This window comes from Gigantopelta aegis, chromosome 8, assembly GCF_016097555.1.
Source record: "Gigantopelta aegis isolate Gae_Host chromosome 8, Gae_host_genome, whole genome shotgun sequence".
Taxonomy (NCBI): domain Eukaryota; kingdom Metazoa; phylum Mollusca; class Gastropoda; order Neomphalida; family Peltospiridae; genus Gigantopelta; species Gigantopelta aegis.
In genome coordinates, this window is record NC_054706.1 from 18053915 (window position 1) to 18070024 (window position 16110).

General features: G+C 37.5%; 1 protein-coding gene across 1 annotated transcript in view; it reads left to right on the forward strand.

Moving 5' to 3' along the window:
- The window catches only part of LOC121379519, a 29860-nt gene that overhangs the window by 12776 nt on the left and 974 nt on the right, over nt 1-16110 (forward strand). The window contains exon 9 of the mRNA XM_041508164.1: nt 3402-3599. Within this exon, the coding sequence (XP_041364098.1) occupies nt 3402-3599 (198 nt within the window). The remainder of the gene's footprint in view (nt 1-3401; nt 3600-16110) is intronic.

The following is a 16110-nucleotide window of genomic DNA, read 5'->3' on the forward strand; positions in this document are numbered from 1 at the left end:
TAGCCAAGGTAGGTTGTTTAAAAATATTTTTTTTTTTCTTCAGATATCTTAAAATCTTTATAAAATAATAATATTAAAACTTTGATGGTTTTAACTGAAACTTTTAACTAACAGTGCACAAAAGAAAGCAGCTTGTTTTGTACCAACTTTTTTTTCAGCCAGAATCGAACAGAACGAATTTTATTTACACTCTGGCCGTCAGCAAACGGCATAGGAGGGACATAAATAAAGGAACAATTATATATATATATATACAGAAGTATCGAATAAGAATCGAGGGGCAAATAAGGGGATAGGTTTCTCAAAGTAAAACTAACACACAACGTATACTAACCAAAGTTCCTCTTCTTCTTCTTTTTTTTTTTGAAATGGGGGGTGGGGGACTGCGCGACCTCCTCCTTTAATTTTCACCCGCAACACTGTATACAATTTAGTCATCCAAGAAACAATTTCCCAGCATTTCCCGAAAACTCAATATTTAATAGTAAAGTTTGTGCATATATACATAGTGTGATATTTACCAATCAAAATACATGAAATAGAGTAATAACATGTCAATAAAGGGTAAACATAATATATTAATTTTTAATGAACATTTCCCTTCTTAGAAAATCCTTGTATAATATTTTCCAAGATTGTTTAAAGTTTTTAATATTTTCCGAGTCAAAGTTTGATTACTTACCCACGGAGGTCTGACGTAGAAGTATTTTCTTTAATGTAATTTTTTTCTTAGATCATTGTAAAAAAGGACAATCATAATAAAATTGGAAATCGTCCTTCGATGTTTCATTATCACTGTAACATAATCCGTTTTCTCTTGGGGTATTTTGCGTCTCCCGACTCAATACAAAGGCAATGGTCAGATAATCGTTATTTTGGTACCAGTTTGCTGTATACAAATTCAAGGCGTTTTTTTTTAGATATTTTCTTGACATTAGGAGTAGGATTTAGATGTTGATATCAGAAATCCTTTTAGAGGACGAATCAATTATTGTGTTTACAATCCTGGATGAAAGTGATCCTATAAACGTTTGTGTAACTGGGAATAAGAAAGAAGTGTTTTTATTTTCGACCTTGGTTGGCTAGATCCATATGGTGAGGAAAGGCAGTACCTCTAGTAGAAGATTTTTTCACAGAATTTGCCCAATTAAATCTAGGGAGAGATTGAATCATCACTAATTAGTTCGTAGCACAGCTCTTTAAAATTAAGTTGTTAGTATTTAATATTTTCAGCAAATATTAATAAATTCTGAATTTTCGAGAAGTGGTTAAAGGAAAGCGACCCAGTTCTGCGAATACCATCATATTAGTACATTTTTTTACTTACACCAAGTATTCTTTGCAGAAATCGATGTGTACCTTTTCAATATCTGTAGCGCTATGGTATCCCCAAATCTCGCAGCAATAGCTTAATATGCTGCTAACATAAGTATCAAACAAATATAACTTAGTTTCTACATTAAGGTTACAATCATTAAATTTTCTCAGCAAACCAAATAAAGCTTTGCGACCTTGATTAGCAATGCATTTTGTGTGTCTCAACAAACTTTCCATTGAATTTAATACCAATCCCAGATAATTGAATTCATTTACTATTTCCAATTCGTTATCCCCTAGATACCACTTTTCATTATCTCGTATAATACCTCCGTTACGAAATATAAGAAACCTGTCTTATCGGTATTAATACATAAAATTCCACTTATAACAATATATATTTAGACAATTTAACATTTCTTGCAAGCCTTCTATACTTTCTGAAAAAATAACTGTGTCATCAGCATACATTAGCAATAATAAGTTTCAAAATATTTCAATTCGTAAGAGTTATTGCAGTGTGGTTTAACAGGTCAAGTTCAATATCGTTGACCAAAAAGAGAAAAGAGCATAGGCGATAGTGCGTCTCCCTGCATTAAACCCACACTAGAAAAAAGAATCAGAGAAGGACCCGTGGTGTTTAACACCATGATTTAACATCATTATACATTGATCTAAGTATAGTTAATAGTTTTCCTGTGACACACCGTATCCGATTAGTTTATACCAAAGACTATTTCTTATTAATACTATCAAAAGCCTTTTTGTAATCAATGAAAACAACATATAAACGTTTTTTATGCTCTAAGTGGATGATAGCAGACTATGTATGGAAAAAATTGCATCACAAGTTCCATAGCCAGGCTTAATCCGAACTGGGCATCAGATATAATATTGTGATTACTGCTCCATTGTAGAAGTCTATTGTTAATAAGAGAAAGTAAATATTTTGATATACAATTAATAAAGTTATACCTCTAGAGTTGCCTACATCGTTAGGGTCGTTCTTTTTGTATAAGGGTAGGATGATCCCGTTGACCAAGAATGGGGGGAAATAACCACAATCAATAATGCTATTGAATAGCTTGCTTAAAACGGGTAATAAAATGTCTTTAAATTCTATGAAATATTCAGTTAACAGAAGATCATGGCCAGGGGTTTTGTCTCGTTTTTAAGATTTGAAATAACATGTTTCAATCTCAGCAGGTGTTATTATTTTATCCAATTCTTCAAAAACACTTTCATTATGGGTATTAACTGGAGGGTATCGTCAAATTCATCTATCATTTGGGTAATATTAACCTGTTCAAACATGATCGGTGTTTGTTAAATTTTTTAAAATGTATAAAAAAATCGTTGATTGTTAATGACGTATTAACTTGCTTACGTTTGTTCTTAAAACGCTGAAGAATTGCTTTGGGTTATGTTTTTTCAAAATGCAATGCAAGGTTACCTTCCTGATATAAATACATTCGTTTTGCTTTACCTATATTGCTGCTGCTTATATGTTTCTTTTTACAGCTAAATATATACCTGTTCTCGAATGAAGAAGAATGCTTGTTAAACAATATAGAGCCTCCTTGTAACTGCGATATAACTCACGGCACTTTTATCATCAAACCATGGTTTGTCACGGACTGATTTTAGACAATGACCTCCAACAGTTTTTACATTTAACAGTGTGGGAACAGTATTGTTTGGTCGAGTCCATTTATCAGATGAGGTTAAATCAGTAACTGATTATCAATACTTTCTTTTGGTGGGACAAATATTTTGAAGAGAATCTGTAATTGTTCGGACTTTCCGCTTAAACTGTTTAAAATATCAACCTTGCATTCCTCATTCCAGATAGTTAAAGTCATATATAAAGGATTACCTTTATAACTACAACTTTGTGTTAAAAAATTCACAATGAGCAAACAACCTCGATCCAAAACAGGGCGCGTGGTCAGAAAAACATATTCAAAATCGCACACTGTAAAGTCGCTAACGATATGAAGTATGTCGTTGGAGCATATAGCGTAGTCAATACAGCTTGATCCATTTCTATGATAAAAAAGTAAAACGACCAATATTATCACCAGGTGATCTGCCATTCACAATACGGATACCAGTAGCTTTACACAAGCGTAACAAGTTACGACCTAAGTTATTTACAGTTTTTCTTGAGACACCTCTTGGCGTTGAAACACTCGTCAGAGACATAGTCAAACAGTTCACCGATGTTACGCAACACTTGATCATCAAGCTGATCCAGTGGGATATAATCCGGTTCCGCTCCAGTGCGCGCGTTAAAGTCACCTATACACAGTACCTCGCCCCTGGGTTTGAAAGATCAAAATGTCGTCTCATTGTATATCATATCAAAAATGTCACAGTCATATTTAACATAAAACACATTATTTTCAGGAGGTAGGTGTACACATAAAATAAAATAAAATACGTGAAGTTTATTTACAAACAGGGATTTGTCAAGTTTAAACCAGCAGTATGTATCGGCACATATCTTGACAATAGATATGTATTTATGTAACCAATTTTGTAATACAAAACACAGCCACCACCCTTACACTTCGATCGTACTATGCGGGTGGCTGAAACAACACCCAATTAATTCCTGTTGTTGCTGACGTTACAGCTTTAATCTCGCCTCACCTCCCAATTTCAGTTAGTGTTGCAATACATCCGCAAAGGCGATCATTTCCAGTCTGGAGCTCCACGCGGTAAGACGTGTTTGTTTCGTTTGTGCACACTGCACGTGCTTTCATGTGCTCGACTTGGGGTTCCTTCATTTCGTTGTTTTGTCAGCGAAATGAAGTTTTCTACTGGGATGTATGTGGCCATTGGAACTGATTGAACGCTGGAACGCTTCTCGTTTCGACAGTCTGCACAACCAGGTTGGATTCTTTTGTTAGCGAGATTCCTTTGCTCCACGTCATTTCTCCGTCTGACTGTCGACTTGGTTTTTTTTTCGTGACTCGTATGACGGCCATTCTGCAGAACGCCACGGTTGTTCGCGTTTAGTCTCTACATGTCCGAGCCTGTCCTAGCAGCACTGGAACATTGACCACCCCACTCTAAGAAGAAATAGGAAGCGGGTTCGGCCCCTACTACTCTTTTTCTAGACTTTACCTTGCTTTATGGTGATACCATCTCGTATCCTCCAGAGTCGGGCCCGTCCGCACCACTATACCAACCCATGACGACTGGACTATACCCTAGTCTGATACTCTCTCTCGTTCAGACGGATCCGGCTTCTCAAGATCTGTATTTCAGCACAGCACTACACCTTCAACGTCTATCGACTGTCAATCTAGGGGTTTTCTTGACGGGATGCAACCCATTTCGTCCCTTTAAGCTGTGCACCCAAACGGCCTTAACGAGGCCACTCGCGTGTACATATCGATCGGACTTTAAACTTTTAGATCTGCGTTCAAAATTTTATGTCGAAATTACTTCTTTTTTTTAATATTATTAAATAGTCCGATCCTCTCTTCTTTCTCTTATTTAATTTTGGACTGTCCTTCTAAAATGCTCCAAATTATATAAATATTCGGCCGAGCAGTCAGTTTATTTTTATTTTTGGCTTGTAACCTTTTTCTTTTATTTATTTATTCTATTAACGTTTTTACTAATTGCTATTTTCAAAATTCTGCCCATTTTCAACCCCTCTCCCTCCCCCCCCCCCCCCCCCCCCCCCCCCCCATCCCGTGTCAGGCCACCGATCTTATCGGAGGTTGGACTCGGGATGGGCGTGTTCGAAACCCTAGTGGTATATGGGCACGTTAAACTAGTTATCATCATCATCAGCAAAGGCGATCGCGTGCTCATGACAAATTATCCCGAGTCTCTTTTCAATATGCAATAGGCTTATTTTCTTATTAATTTATTTGTTGGTGTGTGTGCAGGCGCAATTTTTTGTTAAATAGAGGGTGCTTAAAACCCATTGTTTTTAAAAATAGAATTTAAAGGTCCTTGATATGACAAGTTTGCTTGTTTTGGGGTTGTTTTTGTTTTTTAGTATTCTGTAATACATGTACATGTATATATAAAAAAAATATTATCGTTTGATCAAAAATTGGAGGTGGGGCCTTTGGTCCCTTACCTGGTGCGCTCGCGCGCGCGTGTGTGTGAACAAGACATAAAGACATTTATTTAACATCTCAGCACATTTTAAAATATTGATAGTTCTTGTATTAAGGATGCTCCCAGAGGCGGATCTAGGGGCGGGAAGCCCAGGGGCCCGGGCACCCCTAAATTTTGCGACAGTTATAATTTTATAATAATATTATATTAATTTTTAAAAAAATTCCGATCCCCCTCCAAAGTTCCCTTGTCATTCTGCCTCATGTCATTAGGTCCCCCCCCCCCATAATGGAATTTCTGGATCTGCCACTGGCTCCTATCAAATACCCCCCCCCCCCAAACACACACACATCAAAAATAAAGAAGCAACCCCCAACAAACCCAGCATTTTCCCATAGGCAGAACAGTACATACCACGGCCTTTGGTGTACTAGTTGTGGTGGGACACTGGTTGGGATAGAATCTCCTCTCGCCCACTCCATATCGCACGTGAACAGGGGCGAGTGATCTACCACTGAGCTACATCTGTCAAAAATACATTATTAATATAACAGTAAACACGGACATTTTGACGAATGTATTTATATTTTATAATACGACATAACATAATACACAACAAAAATACAGAGATAGATGAACATGATATTGGACAATAGTACTGATTAAATTATGGCATGGTGACAATGAGAAAGTGTGTGTGTGGGAGGGGGGAGGGGGCTGACAAGAACAACCCCTATCAGCGGTGCACAAATCGGTTGTCCGCGTGCCCGGGACAACCAAAATATGTTGCGGGCAACCATTCTTTGTCAGACAGTTGCCCCGACGGGCAACCAAGAAAATCATAAAACAAGTAAAATGAAAAACAAAACTTCCTGACACTCGGACAATTCAAAAGTATCGAAACTGATAGCTTGACTGACAGGCGATATACATATCCACCCAAACGCTGCCATTCAATTAGCATCCACCGTGCATGATTTTGACGAGTTCATTGCAGACAGATATGTGTCAGAATGGTGGCTGTTAGCAAAGGGCACAAGACATGTAAAAGGCCACAAACTACACCAACAAGCATCCAGTTCTGAGCTAAAAATTTGGCTAAGCCCTTTTTTATCTTCCGATGTGAACAATCGGTTACATAATCTATCCGACACCTAACATACAATAATAATACCAAATATTAACAGGGATCTCGCGACTGGTAACGAAAAGCGGTGTCATCAAGAATTCAGCATAACAATGTTTGCTTATTTTAATAATCACAGTTATTAATTTTAACGGCAACATGTATGCAAGAAAAGTCTGAAAAATCTGTAGCTTGTTATTTTAACTCTGTAAAGTCTTTGAGCCAAAGTAATAAAAACGGACCGAAATTGCGTGTCAGTTTCAATACACATGCTAGTTCAGGGCCAAAGACAAGTAGGCTAGGGCCGAGTTCAGGTAGACCGAGCAAAACAAAAACGTCCGCTAAACTGGTTTATGCGCTTCACGTTAAACCCAATGTCCACGCCGGGAACCAATCGCATAGTTCGCGAACGTTTGGAAAACGTTCGTAGGCTGTTCTCAGTGTGCATATAGGTCACGCTTGACAATCAGCCGAGACTTGCACGTGTCAAAAGACATTGTTGCAGACATTAAACAATTCGATTACACGCAAGTAAATCTTGATGTAAATTTGTGAGAAAAAAGCCCACCACCAAATAGTTGTTCGCATCAATGAATACTTAATTGCTGTTTCGTTTGTTTATTTCCGTTGTCTTTGTTAATTTCGCACTCGTGCATTTCACGATCGCGGGAAAGGAACATGCAGTATTTATACAAATTGCGGATAAACATACACTGAATACAATTAGTTTACAATAATCATGATATTTGTTAGATGAAATATTATATAAATTTGTTGACTGTGAGGTAACATCTCCAAAGTTAGCTAGATTTTAAAAAGACCGTAAAATTTGAATTCATTATCTTTTTAATCAAAACCTTTTGATGTAAATGGATAATTGTCATAACTTGAAGTCAGCATTCTTAGGCTACGTATTTTACAAGCTGAAAGCAACAACAAATATTTAACACAACGCGGAAATTAACAAAATGGCGCAAATTACGAAATTGTTGGGGTGTGGAATAGATGGGTTATTTTAAAATACAATTAAAAGCAGTTCAAACCAAAATAAAGATTGCTATTTAACAGAAATAATGAGCACTGTTTAAAAAAAAGAAGAAGAGTATTGGCTCTCAGATTTTTATTAATGCCATAGGCCGTAGACTTTTGGGTGTGTTTGCAGAGGGCATTGGCTTCCAACTCTGCATATCTCCCCGCACCCACTGAAAAATCAAAGTATATATTAACTGCCCCTACCCCCATTGCTGTGTTTGATTTTGATCGGGGATAATTTTGTTATTCAGATGTATTCCAGTGTGTACATAATTAGCTGAAAAAGATACAAGTTTCATATTCATATATAAATACTCTATACAGTTTCAAACAGTTTCAAACAATTTTGCTCAAACATTTTCATTATGGCAAATAAAGATTTTTAATCTTGGATGAGCCCTGAGTTCAAGTATTATGACTGTGACAGCCCAAGCGAGATCGAACCACCTCTGTGGCTCCATTCAGCTGATTGGGTTGTTTCTCGTTCCAACCAGTGCACAACAACCGGACAAAGGCTGTGGTATGTGCCTTCCTGTTTGTGCGAAAGTGCATATAAAAGATCCCTTGCTGCATGTAGCGGGTTTCTTCTGATGACTACGAGTCAGAATTACTAAATGTTTGACATCCAATAGCCGATGATTAATTAATCAGTGTGCTCCAGTAGTGTCGTTAAACAAAACAAACTTTTTTTCAGCCTAAGCAAAGATGAGCTGTAGATAAATAATGTTAAAAAAAAAAAAAAAACTAAACTGATAAGTAATGATAATAATAAAAACATTTTAAATTTCAGTTTCATTTTAAAAACAGTTCAAAATTATATTCATAAAACGTTTTATGAAATATGTGGGCAACCAAGAGATGATGTTGGGCAACCAAACTTCAACTACTGGTTGCCCACCGGGCAACTATCACAATTTCACATTTGTGCACCCCTGCCTATAATTGCCCACGGCAATCGGCAATGCCGTGGAACTATAAATTCTCCACAGCATTTCTTTTTTTACATTGGACTATATTCCTTTTTTTAAAACACGTTTTTTGCCGTGGAAATGTTTTCTAATTGCAGGGATATAATTTTAGAAACGGGTAGAGGTCTGCATCAGAACCGGGCGTATGACACTGCTACCCCCTCCTACAAACCCTGAAGATACATTTAATGCATTGGATCTCCACCACATACCCTGAAATAACATTTAATGCATAGGATCTCCACCACCCCCCCCCCCCCCCCCCCACCCTACACTAAAAATCAAATTAACATTGAGCTGCCTCCTCCCCACTCGTCTACCGACCCCAAATACCCAACATAAATGAACATATAACCTAGTTTCCTAAATGATAATAACCTAGTTTCCTAAATGAACATGACCTAGTTTTGTAGTGACATGGCAGAGTTATCTTCCAGACATTTAAAACTGTACACAACACACCTCATAATCACCTCATAATCAACTGTATTATTATTATTATTATTAGTAGTAGTAGTATTACTACAGCCAATTACACCACAAAGTTTGAACATATATACCCAGGAGAAAGCCCTTTTTTCGGAGTGCTGTAAAAGGTTTGCCACCTAAATTCATATCTACATATATCTAGGATCACAAGCTAGGTGGACAACCTTGCCAACAACCTACTGAATATTTTTTATTCGCTATTAAATATAATGCCCCTCTGTGAAGTGTTTTCCATTTACCGAGTAGTCAGTCTGGCTTGAATTTTGAAAATTATTTCATTGAACTGCCATCCTTGAATTAATATATATCGATGCAAAAAGTATCCAAATTGACCAACATTTACATATAAGTAAGTTTTCATGTTGACCCCCCAGCAAACAAAAAATAGGGTTCATGTTGGACACAATTATCAAAAATCGGTTAGCACCATCAGGCCCGTATTTAAAGGGAGTTTGTGGGGTTCGTCCGAATCCTCCCGCAAAAGATGAAGTCCACTTTATTTTATTTTCTCTTTTAATATTGCACTAATACTTGATTGTAACTTTTGCAAATCTCCCATAAAACAATGTTTGCTTGTCTTCGTCATTTAGCACTCCCCTTAACAAAGATGTAGTGTAGGCCTACATGCTTCAGAATTTCCAAGTAATCTGGCAAACTCAAAACAAAGGAACCTACATGTAGCAAAATTGTTTAATTGTATTTTCTGCTATATTGATGACCTCGATAATATTACACTCGTCCCAGCCAGTGCACCACGACTGGTATATAAAGGCCGTGGTATGTACTACCCTGTCTATGGGATGGTGCATATAAAAGATCCCTTGCTGATAATCGAAAAGAGTAGCACATGAAGTGGCGACAGCGGGTTTTCTCTCAATATCTGTGTGGTCCTTAACCATATGTCTGACGCCATATAACCGTAAATAAAATGTGTTGAGTGCGTCGTTAAATAAAACATTTCTACCTATCGATAATATTACATGACAATGTCAGCAGTTCACCTTCCACTGGCTTCCAGATGTATCATGCAATATTCTTCAATCATTCAATCAAGTTGCTTTATCATGCCGGTTATTTTCTAGTATTTCAAAACGTTTTAAGGCCAACATGTAGATGCCATTTTGATGATATGACGTATCCGTGACAAAAATTAAATGGGATGCAATACCTTTTGCTGAAAACGTTTAAAGGGACACGCCCTAGTTACGGGTAGTTGTTAACCATTACGGCGTTGTTTATCGCTATTAAACCAACCTTTTCACAAATAAAATTGCACTTTACTTATATTTTATTATTTAGTATACACATTTTTAAGAAAGTAATCCTGGTAATCCGTTTTAAAACCACGAAACGCATGTCATATTTCTTAAAATATTATCGAGAAAAAAACTAAGAGCGAGGTCCAATCATTTTTAGAGGGAATCTTGCTGTGTAAACGTCAGACATAGGACCGTTATCATTTTGGTTCGGTTTGTTTTTTTTTCGCGCAATCAACATCCGATTTGTTGTCGTTTGCTTGTTGTTCATTTGTGAGATATTTCTTCACAGTTCGTGAACCCAGTAACAATAAAGTTCAGACAAAATGTCTCAATACAAAACGTTACAAACCCTTAAAACCAATAATTTTGCTAAGTTACGATATCTGGAGAGGGGATACAACCAGGACAGAACAGTTGGAACATGTCCAGGAGAGGTGAAAGGAACGCACCCCAAGTCTGTGAAATTTGTCGTGACGTAGGCATTGTTGTGCTTCGAGCGACATCTACCGGTAACATCAGAATACTAACTTTCAAAATTATTTCAAGCAATTGGGACATGGGGATTCCCATGGTATTTATCGATATAAAACCTGCTTTTTCACTCCATTTGATAAAAACGTGATCTAAGTGTGTTACAGGTTTGTAGATAAACCAAATTATAATTTATTTTCGCTGGATGGAACTAGGGTGTGCGGCTTTAAGAACTACCACACCTGTACTCTAAACTGGGGATGCATATGTTGGCGGTGATTCGTGATGATACAATTTTTAAGAAAGTAATGTGTTTCGTTTTTCATAAATATGTTCATTATTAAAGGAACTGATCATACATGTAGTTCTGAGGCATAGGCGTACGGGCTCCCATTTTTTTTATAATGGGGGCAGGCTGGATATTGCCCAAATTAAAGGAAAATGCCCGAATCTGGATAACAATATTTATTCATATTACCATTACTACCAAACACCTATATAGGGTTGCAAAGGAATCACTACGCATATCTGGTGTATCCCATAGTTAGACCTCGGGCGTGTCTGACCTAAATTTTAGCGATTGCTGAATGGATGAAGAAAGTTACGCCTACAGGTCACATATAGTTCAGCAGGAAGTAAATTAGAACATTGTTTTAAAAAGTAACACTTTCACTAATGTTACTAATAAAGTTACAATATAAATCTGTAAAATAATAAAATAATTATTTTCTTTAAAAAAAAACCCCAAAACAACAACAAACAAAAATTAAATGGCATACCACCCACTTTTCCATGTTACACTGTTCAGACGGCTTTAAATGTATTTGAACATCTAAAATTAAAAAATTCTCGGGGAAGCATGCCCGGGCCCACAAATACATGTATTTTGATCCACAGACATTCGCCCCACCCTCACCCCATTTTCAAATACACTCCGCGGGCCCTGTGTAAGTCTTGAAAAGAACACACACACACACACACACACACACACACACAATTAAAACCTGTTAAATATATATTTGTCTGTTATATAGAGGATACTCCCCGAGTGTCTTGTGATATCATACTTTATCAGCACGAGTTGATAATAGTATGAAATCCGAGGCTTGCCGAGGATTTTTATACTTTTATCAACTCGTGCTGATAAATTATGATATCACAAGACACGAGGGGGGTATTCTTTTTATCATCAATTATCATTTTTTTCATTTCCGACAGTTGTAAACAATGTCAGTAATGTGGGTTGCATGTCAGCGGTCATCTTCATAAATCAAGGCTAATATTCGTTCCTCGTATTCAGCCTTGATACATGTCGTCAAGAAATCGTGCCACAAAATGCTTAAATTTCATTGGATGCGATGAGATCTGATTGCAACGAATCGCAACGCTCCTTATAGATTCCCTTGTTATTGTGAACAAAGATGGCAGCGTCAGCGTCCGTGGAAACGTGTCGTGTTTGTCACGATATGTTAAAAAAAAGGTTTCGGCGGTTAATTTTTGATATTGCTTTCAAGATTGTCACATGTTACCGATGCTGTGATTGGTCAGCGATGTCATCGTGTAAGGGACATAATCGATGTTAAATTTTTTCTTCCAATAGAGGGCGCTAGTAGTGGATATCAGTAATCTTGACTACATGTATCAAGGCTGAATACGAGGAACGAATATTAGCCTTGATTTATGAAGATGGTCAGCGGTAGACTCGTTAACTAGCAGAACAGCAGTGGCGTGACGTCACTATTATGGTAGGTTTAGTGCTGAAACAAACACAGTGACATAACAAAACATTGTCTTGTGATTAAAATTTGACCAATCAAGATTACAAGAAGCGATATCTCCTGCGAAGATATCGCAAATTATAGTGCCAGCAATATCTCCTACAAAAGCCTTTAATGGATAATAAAATTATATACATGACTCAAAAACAATGTGGGTGCCCTCCCCACGTATGGGTACCCCTCAATATAAATCATGGCCAAGCTCGTGCCAAAATTCACTAACATATATATTATCTACATGGTAATTATTAAGCTGAGTGGTGGAGTGTAAACAGTTGTCAGCAACTCGAAAAGATATATTTGGACAAAGAAATGTGATGGAATCATTTCGATTCCATCCAGAACTTTTATTGCAGTTTTTACGAGATACTGAATTTTATTCTCAATTTTAATTATATCTATCTGTGATATTTGTATTTTTACAGTCCTTTACACTGTGTTTTTATTTAACTGTTGAATTTTTATATTGATGAGCATCATCACACTTTTCTTGCATTTTACCGTAGTTTGACACCCAATAGCCGATGTATTTCTCGTGCTGGGGTGTCGTTAAACATTCATTCATTCATTATTAAGCTGAGCAAGATATTACGTTCTCCACTAAAATAAATAAATAAATAAATAAATAAATGCATTGTATTCACCTGCTAAACATTTCATTTTTTTCCGGGGCATTTCAAATTTCGGAGGGGTTACGCAGCGCTCTCCCCTTGTAGGTCTATCCGCGCCTGTAATGTCAGATGAATTAGTATTCTCCGTATAGGCTAATCGAAGCAAGTAGTCCAAGGCAGACCCAATAAACTGCAAAAACCCACATTTGCTACGTCCGATTCGGACTACGAAGCAAGGTGAAACGTACCCGCTGAAATTACAGTGTAAAACTTATTTGCGACCATGATGACGTCATGAAGGCATGGTAATGGGGACGTGGTACTAGCTAGTTACTTCATCCATCACTCGAAGGCTACGCCCTCGATCATTACACTCGTCACTTAACGGCCGCAATAACCGTGGTCTAACTAGACGAATCTCTCGGAAAAGGATGAGGTAACTATAACTTAATACAACGATAAAAACGTGCCGGCTATTGTATATAACATGTGTTGTGGTTCACATATTCACTTCTAGTAATTGGGGAAGAATTAAAAATGATGATCCCCCTATCTGGATCTTGCCTGTATTATTTTGCAGTATTGTGCATCGACTTTTGGTACATGGCGGTCGGTGTGAATCGGTTCCCTGACTAACTATTTGGACCGGTTAACAGCCAGATGGCATGCGGTTATATAGCAACCCCCTACCCCGTCAAAAACAATTCCAAACAATAGAAACGTAAATGTTCTCAATTTTGGAGTGAAAATAAATGCTTATATAATATATGTTTACAATGGTATATGTTGCTAGTGTCAACGAGAACCCGTTCTATTAGCAATCTTCATTTGAATTTGAAGAAACCGGCCTCGGTGGCATCGTGGTTAGGCCATCGGTCTACAGGCTGGTAGGTACTGGGTTCGGATCCCAGTCGAGGCATGGGATTTTTAATCCAGATACCGACTCCAAACCCTGAGTGAGTGCTCCGCAAGACTCAATGGGTTGGTGTAAACCACTTGCACCGACCAGTGATCCATAACCGGTTCAACAAAGGCCATGATTTGTGCTATCCTGCCTGTGGGAAGCGCAAATAAAAAGATCCCTTGCTGCCTGTCGTAAAAGAGTAGCCTATGTGGCGACAGCGGGTTTCCCTAAAAAAACAGTGTCAGAATGACCATATGTTTGACGTCCAATAGCCGATGATAATTAAGAAAATCAATGTGCTCTAGTGGCGTCGTTAAATAAAACAAACTTTTTTTTTTTTTAAGTTGAACAATTTAACATGGCTTTCAATGGCAGATGACATCGGTGTAGTGAGAGCGATCCTGCCTTTGGAATGGTACATATAAAATATCCTTTGCTACTATTGGAACGAGGTAGCGTGTTTCCTCTCTAATACTAGTCTCTACTATCAACTGTCACGACGAAGTTGGCCAACTCGATGGCTTCGTTGTAATTTTCCCAACTCCCGATTTACCATGGGTGTTCTCAGATTAACTAATCGAGTTGTAAAAGTGTACAGACTAGCAACTGGACAGTCGTAGAAGTCTTGATGTCGGGGTGTTGGCCAACTCCGTATTGACAGCATTAGACTATATGTCAAAATTACCCAATTTTTGACATCCAATAGCCGATGATTAATAAATCAACGTGCTCTGGTAGTGTCAAACAAAACAATGTTTTTGTTAAGTCTTAAGTTGTATAAGTACCAGGCCAGATTCCCGACAAAATCAAACGCACGAATGTTATTTAATGGTGACAAAATGTCTGGGGTCGGATCAATGATATTTCCAGAGCTGAAATTCATTTACAAATTTTTTTTTAATAAAATAAATTTAAAAAAAAAAAAAAAAAAATTAAAGTGCACCTACAATACTATAAAGTACGAACACTAACGTTATAAACCAAAACTTGTGCTTGTCAGGGGCAGATGCAGGATTTTTCTAGGGAGGGTGCTCAGTTTGAGAGAAAGCCCCTTCAGTATTCAGGGATAGAGTTCAACGTTTGAAAAGAGCACATACAGTACTCAAAGAGTACATTTATTGCCATTACAATATGTAGGTACGTAGGGGAAGGGTGGGTTGTCTAGACTATAAAAAGCGACGTTTTTAAGGAGGGTCGGGTATTGCTCCACAGAAATATTCGGTTGGAGCGCGGTGTACATTTTCTAAAACACCTAGCCGAAAAAGATTAACATGTGTAAAATTGTGAAATATATTGCTCTTGTAATCTTGGTTAATGTTTGTTGTCATTATAATGTTGTACTTTCTAGATCGGTGACCATGGGTTTATTACAATGATTATCAAAGGCTGTGGTATGTGTTGCCCTATCTTTGGGAAAGTACATATAAAAATCACTTGCTATTACTAATACAAAAATGTGGGTTACCTCTCTAAGACTATGTCAGAATTACCAAATGATGCATTTAAATTTATTTTCTTCTGGTAGTCAAGTTAAACACAACACAGCGCTTTATGACTGCGCTGTTCCGCAGAGAGAGAGAGAGAGAGAGAGAGAGAGAGAGAGAGAGAGAGAGAGAGAGAGAGAGAGAGAGAGAGAGACTGACTGACTGACTTGTGTATCATATGTGTATGACCATGCGTGTGGTTGTGGACATATGATCATAGTTTATTATTACATAATTTTTATTAAAAGGTAAAATTAATTTTAAATCCAACAGTGAATACACTGTACGAGGTCTTCAGTCCATGCGCAGATCCGGAAATGAATGCGGTCTCGTAAAAGGACGTCTTTCTCCTGGTTACACAACTGCCGCCAGCTTCGATTAGAAACTAACAGGCGTAAACAAAACAGTAGTCACTCACCTTTTCGGCTGTAGTCGAGTCCGCCCAGATATAAACATACAAAGATCCTACTAAATGAGGCTTCTAGGTGAAGTTTATATAATACAGCAATTGTGAAACGTTAAAAACGATACAGGCCTACCTGATAGAGCTTCTGAACCCATTATAGTTGTTTGGACTAGGACGTT